Below are 12,200 nucleotides of genomic sequence, written 5' to 3'. Positions count from 1 at the left end.
TTGCATGCCACCTCTTAGAGGGGTATGTCCAAATTACATGCCGTGTACCTACAAGTTTATTTATTATGCACAATTCACTTATGTGCACAACTTAAACTTTATTTTTGAATTTTCTAGTTAAAAAAAAAAAAAAAATCATGAGTAAAAACGCTTTATGATATACCTATGGATTTTACAACTGATTAGTTTCTATATACCTATTTACCATATCAACATATTTTATTATTATAAATTATCATATTTTTATTTTATTATTATAAACTTATAAAATATTGTAAATTGTCAAAAAAATACCAAATTTTATAAAATTATTATTTATTCAAAATGCCATGTAAAAATGTAAAATATTTTTTTTTTTTTTGAAATAATAGAAAAATCAAAAATAAAGTTCAAGTTGTACCTAAGTGCATGATAAATAAAGTTAAACTTGTAGGTACACGGCATGCAATTCGGACATATCTCTCTGAGAGGTGGCATGCAATTCGGACAAACCCCTCTAAGAGGTGGCACGCAATTCGGACACTACAATTTTATTTGTGTTTATTTTTTCGGCATGCAATTCAGATGCACCGATATTATGATTTTACGTATCTACTTTAAATCATAATAAAATATAAATGGTTTTCTACAATTGAACCAAATTAAAATTCATTAAAATAGTTTTTAATCTTATACATATTAATATTATATAGATAAAAAACCTATAGTAACTATAGGTATTTATCATTATTTATTTAGATTTATTCCTGATCAAGAGCGGATTTAACAATTTGCCACTCCTATGCCAAAAAAAAAAAAAAAAAAAATTACTGCCCTTATAAAAAAATCTCTGTACAATAACATTTCTTTACATGATAACATTTTCTATGTATTATGCAATTATTTTTTTCATTTAGCTAAAGTTTAATAAAAAACGTTTTCATTCAAATATAGTTTATTCTTATTATACGAGAAGAAAATATTAAATTTATTAAATAATTATTTGGTTGTATAAGTAGTTTTAATGTTAATTATTTATTTTGAAATTTAAAAATTTAAGAAAAAAATTAAGTATTTTTCTATAGGTAGGTACAAGAATAAAATAAATATTAAATACATTTACTGCGTATAAAAAGCCGCCCTCCATAAATTTGCTACCTTATGCGGCTGCAAGTTCGGAGTGCCATAAATCCGCCTCTGTTCTTAATCTAACTTGCTTCAATTTTAGATTTAATACAATTTTCTGCATAAGTACTATAATTAATAAAATTATAGACCTAATAGTTATATATAGTGTGGTTTTGTTATTTTGTATTTTGTAATAATTTACTAATGTCTATATTTTAATTCCAAAATATTATAGTATTCTATTAAGTATAACGATTTATAATATATAGATAAATTTCATATTATAAATACTAATTTTTCAGTATAAACTAAAACAAAAACTTAAATTAATTATTGTATAAGTACTGTATAAATGGTAGCAAGTATAAATAAAATACCTATTAAACAATAATTATTTAAATAAGCAGGAATTCATTATTAATACAATATCTATAATATATATATATATATATTTATATTGTGCATATAAATTCTTATAAACGTGATAATGACTGAGAATCAAGTAACTAATGTGAAAATTACACACATACAAATTTAAATTATACGTAAATAAAAAAAATAATCAAGTACCTAAAAAATTATGAAAAAATAATAAATACAAGTATCAACTGCCACTGACACCTCAATATCTAATTTTTTAAGTTTTTTTTTTTTCTATTAATTTTACTTTAATTCGTACCAATTTATAACACTAAATTTCGAATTTGTACCTTAATATTTCTGGAGAAAAATTAAGATAATTTTCTTTTCCTTAACCAGTATTCTTCTTCAATTTTTTCAGCACACTCAATTCACAATAACTTTTTTAGCCATACATTTTCATAACTGAACTACTAAATAAATGTACCTATCGATTTTTGACATTATCAGAAATAATAAAAATTTAATAATGTTATCAATATTATCTTCATTAAATTTAAATTTTGTTTCTGTATATATGTCTCAATTTTCATCTATATCTGTTTCGGTATGTATATTTCTTTATATTTTGCTTCTATACCTGTATCCATATGCATGCCTTCATATCTGGTTTTTAGTGTGTTTTCATTACACTAGCTGTATATACCTATTTGAATGTTAAATATAATCATAGTAATATAAAATATAAATATATTTGGCCATAAAAACATTTTGAACGTGTTTAAAATAGTAATAATGTCTCAACAATAATACGTAATAACTAAAATAATATTTAACAATACATAACAAAAGTAATTGGCTCAATTTACCATTGATTGAGATATAACCTCGTATTGGTGAAATTTGAGTCTTATCAATTAATTTATTATTTATTATTTAACAATCGTAAAATTTAAGAAAAAACATGGCGTAAGGAAGAAATAAAATATATGAGAAATTGAGAAAGTAAAAATAAAATGCGTATTATAATAGAAACATTAGAAACAATTAGTGTTTTGTGTTGTTTATGAGTTAAAATTATAATAAATAAAAAGGTAATAATTTTCAAATATTTTCTTCATTATTTTTCTTTATTTACTGATTTTTTAGTTAATATTTCAGAATTTTATAGCAGTAAATTATCACCTTTATAATAAGATCCTAATTTTTGTATGAAATCATCCACTTATTAAAGTAAATTTTCCGTTTAAGCACTCCATTTTTAATCTGATTAAAATAACTTCCAACACGGCTACTTGAAACAGTAACTTCTCCGTGTCTAAAAAATATATTGATCATTATTCATTTAATACTGTAATAACACTTTAATAAATATACCTACAAAAATATACAAAAGATACCTTGCAGGTTAAAGTTGTATGATGTAGTTTGAAAATGTAGTACCTACAAACTAGATAAAAAAATGGTTACCTGCCGGATATGGACCACAAGCTGTCAGTTGCCCATCCCCCTGCCATATGCCATTAAAACAGTATAGTCATTATTTACAAAATGTCTTTGTAGATAATAAACTTATACTGATAATAATACAAATGTAAAATACACGATAAACATTGCCCAGATTGACCCTGTCAGCATACTTATATGACTGCCGAGTTCAATAATATCGTGTAATTGATTATCCATATAATTGTTTTTACATGAATATAATTCTACTACCGAAGTCATGGAAATTGTATGCATGCGCATTGTGCATAAATATGGGTAGGTATCAGTTGCAATTATTTATAAATGTATAATCACATACTGGGACAAGTCACTACAGTGCATTCGACATGAATAACATCCTCAGGTAACCCGTTACTAATGCGTACATCAAAATATCAGCTATTAAACTGTGACTACACATTCATTTACCATTGTACATGATGTAAGATTATGACACGGTCTCCGTCACGACCTCCCCTTATCTTTACGCACATGTTAAATAATTGATGAAGTTCACCGCCACCAGGAACAATACGTAATAGAGCTAAACGATCAATACCATCAGTTTCTCGTCACTTTTTATAATAAGTACCTATACAACAATTTATTAATATACTTTAGCTTCGACAGAAAATGTTAAAAAATATAGGTAGATACTAATGGTACTACCTATATCTTTATTTTTTTAATATACTACATCAAGCATAAGGTATTACAAATTTAAAATAATATTAAAATCAAGTAATAATTATTGCAATAAAAATTACAATGCAGTAACATATAAAATATATTAGACAACTATAGGCCTATCACCAATGTGTAATCATTTTGAAAATATTTAATAATTAAATGTTTAATAAAATTTTATTATTTTAAATAATTTGATATACAAAAATATTAATATTCTACAATAAATAATCATAATTTGCCATTAGGTACTAATCAATAAAAATAATAAAAATTAAATTAATTATAACTATATTATGTTTGAATCCGAACATATGATTCAATTTAGATAAAGAAATTAATTAAATTAATTCGATTAATTGTAAAAGTATTTTACAAATTTGTATTATTATTATTAGGTATTTAAGCATTTTTTGTGGATAACATTATGCAATGTGTAATATATGGATTAATGAAATACGAACAATGCTGTAAATATTATAATATTTTAATATATAGGAACATTAGGAAAAGTATATGTCGTAAGGATAGGAAATATTTATTTATTTACGCGTTTTGAGTAAAGAGTGAAATGTGAACAAACGTAAACACTAAACACTATACTTGTATTGTACATTATATATAATATTATGTTACGCTAAAATGTAATAATTTAGAATATAAATAGACGTAAGATAATTATACGAACAAGGAATACCAGAAATTATACTTAAATGTTATATTTTCACTTAAATTAAACTAGACTTTACTTAAAACCGTGAATCCTATAATTGAATCTCATTAAAATAGCTAAAAATGATTTTATAGTTTCTCTTTCGCAGTCATTGAATCTACAATAATATTAATGCTGTGTCACGAATATCAAGCTTACTATAATAAATAATTCAGTATTTCTTTATGATAATTGATAATATTACGAGACATGTCCATCTACAGACATGAAACTATAATAGTAGGTGTAAAAAAAAATAATGTCGTAAATAGATAGGGCTTTACTTGTAAACAATAATAATAAATGTATCATTTTTTTTTTTTTTTTAACATAGGCAATAGAGTCAACAACCGGTTTTCCATTTATACTTTTTATTTTAACAGTTGTTATATAATATGTGGCGTGCGTTTTAAGCACAAATACACATTCTACGGAGTTTTAAGAAAAATAAATAATTTTTACGTTGACGCTATTTTTTAATTCCAATAGTACATCAAAACGAACTTTACAGTCAATATACGTATACGTTTGTAATATTCGTCTATAAACGTATTGATGTAAAATTCTGTATTACTACTATTACTATAATATGTCTTTAAGATTACAATGTATAAAAAGAATACTTCTAATGTTTTGTTTTATACACTAGAAAAAAAGAGGTAGTCCGCACATATTTAACATTTTATAAATTTATAATACAATTTTTAAATGAAAATAAATCCTATGATCTAGTATAACAGCTCATAAAAAAAAAAAAAAAATAATAATAATTTTGCAGCTTTCAGATGATATACTTCACACCCTACTACAGCTGAGATGCAATTTCGAATTACATTTCCGGACATTTCTGTGGATAATCCTACTTAAAAAAACCGGTTCTTCGACAACACGTTAGATGAATTCTTGTCGGTTGAACTCGATAATTATCGCGTAACCATTAAATCAGAGTCCTTTTACAATATGATAATAATAATAATAGAAGTAACGTTATTCGGTCCTGTTACTGCTGTAAATAACTGCAGTCAATTGGTACTTAGCTACACAACTTCCACCTGCAATATTAACGTAGGTACATGATGTGTATACTTCATATATTATTTACACGAACTATGTGTGTAGACTGTAGACGGAGTGATCAATGCGCGGGATGTATACACGGTATCTATTCATGAAATCCTTGTAAAAGTATATCACACAGACGCACATACAAACTCATATTTAATTTGGTCGAGCATTTAAGAGGAACTTTCAAAAGATAATGCAATGGCATAATCACATATCAGCCAAGCGGGAGACTCGATAGCCTTTTAAACCGTGTAAAATATTTATTTTTTAAAACTAATCTGAACATCTGACTTCATTTTTTAATGTGGCTACATAAAAGTATGACATAGTTGCCCGAAGGTTTTGATAGTCAGCATAAAAATATACAGGATCTACAAATGCATTACGATGATGTGTACAGTGTACCTGTACGATTGTGACCTACCTATGATTACGATACATATTCGGCTCAACAGGACGAACTATAGACTCAAATCATTAGTTACAGTGTCTGAATAGGTACTGATCAGCGTCTAGCGATTCAGTGTCTTGCTTTGCACATGTATTGTAGATATAGGTACGTCTAGTTGAAGTGTCGGTAAACAAGTACCTATATATCAGAATTATAACCAGTAATCTTATAAAACATATCCTTAGGTCATAACTTGTGACTCATAAGTATGTACCATAGAAATGATTTCCGCATCGTTTTAATAATTGCATTATCAACGCCTTGCGGACAATAACGTCGTCCATAGTAATAAAAATATACTTCATAATATACATCGAAATGGCATTAGAGACACTCATTATCAAAAAAAAACTGAGTTTATTGTTATGTTTATAAATTTAAAATATTTTATATTTTCTCTGAACTTTCCACGCAGTGCGATAGATGTATCAGACCTTAGTATCTAATAGTATCCGAAAAATTTATTATTTTAAACTATTTACTCCTACAAAGTCAGAGATAGTTAAATAATAATTACTGAAGATTTATATTCGAATCACAGATCATGCCATTTTTGTCATCTATAACTATTCAATAAATGTTTTCAAATTTTCAAATGCACGTTGATATAGCGCTAATTTTATTTGTTGGAAAATAAACCAACTTATAATGAATACACGATATAATAATATATTTATAGAATACAATATGTGTAATGTGTATAAAACTATAAACAGTTTTATAAATTTTTAGTAAACATTTATTAAAATAATCTTTACAAGTTATAATATAAGCTATTCTTAATCTTTACAACATAAAATTGTATCATAAAGTATTTAAAATCATAATATATGAAAAAATATATCTCATTCAAATTGAAAGCACTCAGTATTTTGTTTAGTAATAAAATATATAAAATTAAAAGGTAATTAAAATTATATAATATATTCGATAATGTAATAATTTGTAGTTCTATACTTGAGTTGTTATTGATTTAACTTTAAAAATTAAATATTAAAATTATTACAATAATTATTTGTTTTTATAATGGTTTAAATAAATACAATATACAAGATTAAAATATATATATTTTATTAATAATATTATAATACACTTGTCCATTAATCAAGTCAAGTCCAAACAAATCAATAATAAAAATTTAAAAAACAACAATTTTTATCTTTTCTTAAAGTGCCAATTCTATAAAATAATATTAAAACAATATATAACTATCTATAGTCTTTTTCATTTGGCACTTTCATAAAGATTGAATACTTATACAATTATTATCCATTTAGATTTAAAACTCTCAATGTTTTCTAAACACTAAAATAAATAGCACCTATTAATTGAGATTTTTCTGTTTAACTAAGTCCAAAAAATATTTTGAGCATAAAACTTTTTTCGTAACATTCTAGGTAACAAATAAACAATGGTAGACACGGATATATATATATAGTCCAAGAACTTATATAAGCTAATTATTTTTTTTACACGGTATACGCGGCTAAATTTGAGGTCAATACTGCTAATGAACAAAACAATAAACAATAATTAAAAAAAAAAAACTTAATAATAAAACAATCACAAGAATAAGTTTCACCGGCTGAAGGGTTTCTGTGAAGACTCCATAGCACACACACAGCAACTTCACCATTTCCGAAGATAGGCCGCCGCAGACCACTTGGATGATGGCCTATCAAAAAGCCAATGATATTCATCATATACGCAACATAAATAGAGCGACATTGGAAATATCATTTGATTTAGAGCCATCGACAATACGCTTTTTAGGAGACACTGGGCTGTAAATGTTATTTTTGATTTTTGTTATCAAGCAAAACCAAACCACAAAACGACATACACGTTAGTTAAATTATATATTATAATATAATAATAATGTAATATCTACCTCAATGATTTGACCAATGATTCCATGATTTCGTAAATCCTGTCGAAGTGTGGACGGTTTTCTGGCTGATATTGCCAGCATTGTAACATAAGACGATAAATCTCTTCGGGTGTTCCTTCAGGAGCAGGCATTCTATAGCCTAATAATGATACAAAATAATCAAGTTATTATTTATTATTGATTGTCATTAACAATAACCAATAATCATATAATTATTTTATTGAGATTTGATTACTCTTAAAACCGTTTTTTACTCCTTTATTACCTGTATCAATCTTTTCTCGAGCCTTAGAATTACTAAGACCACTGTATGGTGTTCCTCCTTTAGCAAATATCTCCCAACACAGTACACCATAACTCCAAACATCGCATAATGTAGTATATTTACCTATACTCATAAGTAAATAATTATTAGTAAAAATTCATATTTACAAAATTTTATTTAAATTTTACCAAAATTAAGAGCTTCGGGAGCTGTCCATTTAATTGGAATTTGTTTCATACCATCAGATACTATGTACTCTTCTTCTTCTCTGGACATACCAAAATCAGAAATCTTCACTGTAATTTTATCATCTAATTTGAATAGATAAAATTAAATTATTAGTTTTTAGTCAGTAATGTTTTAAAATCTTAATTTTTAGACAAGCCTGTTCAAATGACTAGATTTTTAATTTTTTTCTCTTATTTATTTATATAAATAACGTTATGTACATTTTTATAAATATTATCATAATCTATTGATAATAATTGTGAATGATATTACATAAAACATTGTTATTTTGTTTATATGATACTTGTTTTAGTAAATATATTTTTTTTAAGTTTTAAAAATTAATAAACGCGAATCCTCAAATTTTACTGGCATTTTAAGAGCAATTTTATTATTATTCAATCAATTTTTGAATTTTTATTGAAAAAAAAGTAGACAAGTGGGAACTACTTTGATATACAGAAAGTGTCGAGTGGATACCACTGTATGTGATAAATTTTAATTCAATAAGTAATATAATATTATATTACACTATAAAAATGAAATTTGAGTAGTATATTTCATGATGTTTTTGATTATAGGCTATAGCCATTAAAATTAAAGTAATTTATTTTAGTTTTAATATTCCGTTAGATTGATTTAATTTTTTTTTTGAAAAATTGTGTTTATTATATTATTAGTATTAAATTATTATAAAAATTATATTTATCCCGTATTACAATAATAGATCCAAATTTTTGTGGATATTCCCGTGCCTCAGCCACTTCTCTCATTTAAAACTCATAAACTACTCGTTCAAGTTTCGATTTTTATACATCGAAATACTCCGAAAAATATTTTGCTTCAGAATATGAAATTAAAAATGTACATTGTCATTTAAAAAAAGGAAAAACTTAAAAAAAATTATAACAATAAAAATATTAAAAACATATACATATATTAATTTTTTTAAATGTTGTTTTATTTTAACTGGAAATTATGTAAAAAATAAATTTTCAAAAATATTAATATATTTTGAAATATTAAGTGTTGTACGGTAAAAGAACCATATTGTATACTATATTTTATTATTGAGGATACAAAAAATGTTTACTGATGTAGCCTGCCAAATCAAAAATATTGAGCAACACCGATTACACATTCGAGTAAAAATATATAAACAGTAAAACTGTGTATAAATGATATAAACGAATGTACGAGTATACTAGGTTGTCACCAACTCGATAAAACATTATTAAAATAGATTTTGTCAGTAAACTAAGTTGGTAACTAATTTGATTATTTAAACATTCATCGAAATAAAATTTTTTTTCTATTAGAAATGTTTAGAAAAAGTCAAAATTATATACTTTATCGGAACGCTATATTCAAAAACGTATCAGTCTTGATTAAACTGGGATGTTTAGCAATCCTGAGCATACTGCAGAATAATTTAAAATGCCTCATTTTCTTGTACACAATATTTATTTCATGATTTATAAACTTACCAACTAAACAATTTCGAGCTGCGAGATCACGATGAATGCAGTTCTTACTCTCTAAGTACATCATACCAGCGGCTGCATCACGACACATTGAGACCAATTGGAGAACAGATAAGGTCTTGGAATTATTTCTTAAATACGATAATAATGACCCTCCTATAAACAAAAAATATTTAGTTAGAAAAAATTTACTCAAAAAATAACATAATCCAATTTATTAGGAAGTTCAAATAATTGCTATTAACCTATAATTATTTATTTTATTAAATTAGCAGTTTAAATTAATTACTAATATTCAATAGAAAATAATAACACCAGAATATATTTGAAACACTTGCCTGCGACTAGTTCCATGACTATCATAATAGGTTGTTTCTGCACACAGATACCGATAAGTTTAACGACATTAGGATGATCATATTGTTTCAAAATACGACCTTCCTGCAGAAATTTCTTTTTGTGCTCATCGGGTACGGTAACACGACATGTTTTTACCGCAGCTTCCTTATTAGTAGACTTCAGTCTTGCTTTATAGACATCGCCAAAATTACCCTGAAATCATAAATATTAAATGAAAAAAAAATATTTATACACAAATATGCGATTCACATACTCTGCCTATTTTTTCAAGTAGTAAAACATCATCATTATTTAATTCCCAGCGTTCTCTAGGAATTGGTTGTCGAAGTATAGCTCCTGAGCGACTAGTGACTGGTAATGCACTTTGGTATTGATATGTAATAAGTTCTTGAATGGTAGGGAATGATGGCCCTTCAAAACGAAACTCGCCCTAAATTTAAAATAAAACATTTTAAAATTATTGGCACGATAATTTTGTTAAACTTAATTTGTAAATATTTTATTTACCTCAGAAGTGGTTTGAACAATAAAGTGCTTGTGACCACCCCAGCATACAGACAACACTGTTTGATTTTCATCGTTCCTAGTAGTTTCTCTCACTAAAAAGTCACCTTCTTTTGTTAAAAGCCTAACAACTTCTTCTCTCGGTAATACTCCATGAAACCATTCTTCTTCAATTAATGATTTCACAGAAGATCCAATCTAAAGTAATAATAATAGTAAATGTATAGATAATGAAAATTGTTATTTAATATTAATTTTGTTATTGTAAATATCACATTAAGAAGACGATATACTCGCATATGTTGTTCCCGTCTAACAAACGCACATTAAGTTAACTGATCTATAGTTAAATTTAAATGTAAGAATATTACCTAGTGCTCAACGTAGAATTTTTACGAAAATTTAATTTCAAAAGAAGTGATGAGCATTTGAAATTTTGAAATTATTACAAATAACATACTCGGGTATAACGTGCTCTAAAGTAAATAAATACAATGGGTTCTGTAGAAAAATTTCAACGTTTTAAAGACAAGGTACTCAAAAATGTTGTTATAATTTGTAAAGTTAAAAACTCTTAACTCATTAATATTCATCACATCGCTAACTGTTTAAATAATAATACTAATAATTTAAAAAACCAAATTATTTACATTTTTATTCACATCACACATATTATTAGTACTAACCATAACACAATAATAAAATTTGTAAGCAGGTCGTCGAACATTGTTAAAAACGAGTATTAGTCACTCACAAATAAATAAGATTTACCTGAGTAGATTAAATGAATCATAAAATAGGTAATTTAATATAATTTATTCCATAGAAATTATTAACTATAGTAAAGTCACTTCATACAATTATGTTAGTAAAAGCTTACCACACTAGGCAAAAAGTTATTAGAATTGTTGTCAGCAAATGGCACAGGCGTGACTATCGGTCGCATATCAACAATAACCGATCCGTCGTTTCCATCTAAACTGTCAGAATGATAGTGATTGCTATTATCACTGTTTTGTGGACCTACTCCTGAGCTGGCTGTAGTCGTAGTAATGGCACTATTATTATTTTGCACAGAATTTGAATCCATTGAAAGGTTACCATTCCCTGAATTTGGTACAGACTTACGACGGAATGGTTTACGCAAGATGTCCACCAAGCTAGATGTAGCCAGTGTAGTAGCTATAGTCATCATAGATGAAGCTTGACTAACGTTACTTAACGAAGGCCTTTTCAGAGTACCATCAACCTAAAAATTGAATAAATTATGCAATTTATATTATTACGTAAAAGTGAAAAATAAATTATAATTAAAATACAATATTAACTTACAGTAATGTCGATATCGTTTATGTCTAATGACGGAAGATCGCATCCAGAAGGCAATTCTTCACAACCGATTTCAAAAAGTGCTTTTTTTATAACATCTACTTGCTTTTGTAGTCTATGTTCTTCGCTTTTGAGTTCAATTAATTGTAGTTCTCTAAAAAGGAATAAGATTTGTATACAAAAACTATGCTCTTCACACTAAAATATTATTCTCGACTGTTTAATACAGCATCAACACAAAGCATATAAGTATTAATATATTTCAAGTA

The 12,200-nt window shown here is 26.1% G+C and overlaps 1 protein-coding gene across 3 annotated transcripts in view; it reads right to left on the bottom strand.

Annotated features, from left to right (window-relative positions):
- Positions 1-7,093: 7,093 nt before the first annotated feature.
- LOC112603804 (tyrosine-protein kinase Fer) overlaps positions 7,094-12,200 on the bottom strand; it is a 35,509-nt gene continuing 30,402 nt past the window's right edge. The window contains exons 6-15 of one of the 3 annotated variants that reach the window (XM_025352557.1): positions 11,935-12,085; positions 11,483-11,851; positions 10,606-10,800; positions 10,352-10,528; positions 10,077-10,290; positions 9,742-9,894; positions 8,215-8,337; positions 8,027-8,149; positions 7,762-7,900; positions 7,094-7,545 (exon numbers count right to left, since the gene is read on the bottom strand). In XM_025352557.1, coding sequence (XP_025208342.1) covers positions 7,500-7,545; positions 7,762-7,900; positions 8,027-8,149; positions 8,215-8,337; positions 9,742-9,894; positions 10,077-10,290; positions 10,352-10,528; positions 10,606-10,800; positions 11,483-11,851; positions 11,935-12,085 — 1,690 coding nt within the window. In that variant the 3' untranslated portion in view covers positions 7,094-7,499. Of the gene's footprint in view, positions 7,655-7,761; positions 7,901-8,026; positions 8,150-8,214; positions 8,338-9,741; positions 9,895-10,076; positions 10,291-10,351; positions 10,529-10,605; positions 10,801-11,482; positions 11,852-11,934; positions 12,086-12,200 lie in introns of all 3 variants that reach the window. The other 2 variants (XM_025352556.1, XM_025352558.1) reach the window with 2 other exon arrangements.

The sequence above is a fragment of the Melanaphis sacchari genome, unplaced genomic scaffold (assembly GCF_002803265.2).
Source record: "Melanaphis sacchari strain LSU unplaced genomic scaffold, SCAv2.0 Contig111_pilon_pilon, whole genome shotgun sequence".
NCBI lineage: Eukaryota > Metazoa > Arthropoda > Insecta > Hemiptera > Aphididae > Melanaphis > Melanaphis sacchari.
The sequence above is the reverse complement of the archived record's forward strand: the minus strand, read 5'-3'. Positions and strand labels throughout refer to the sequence as shown.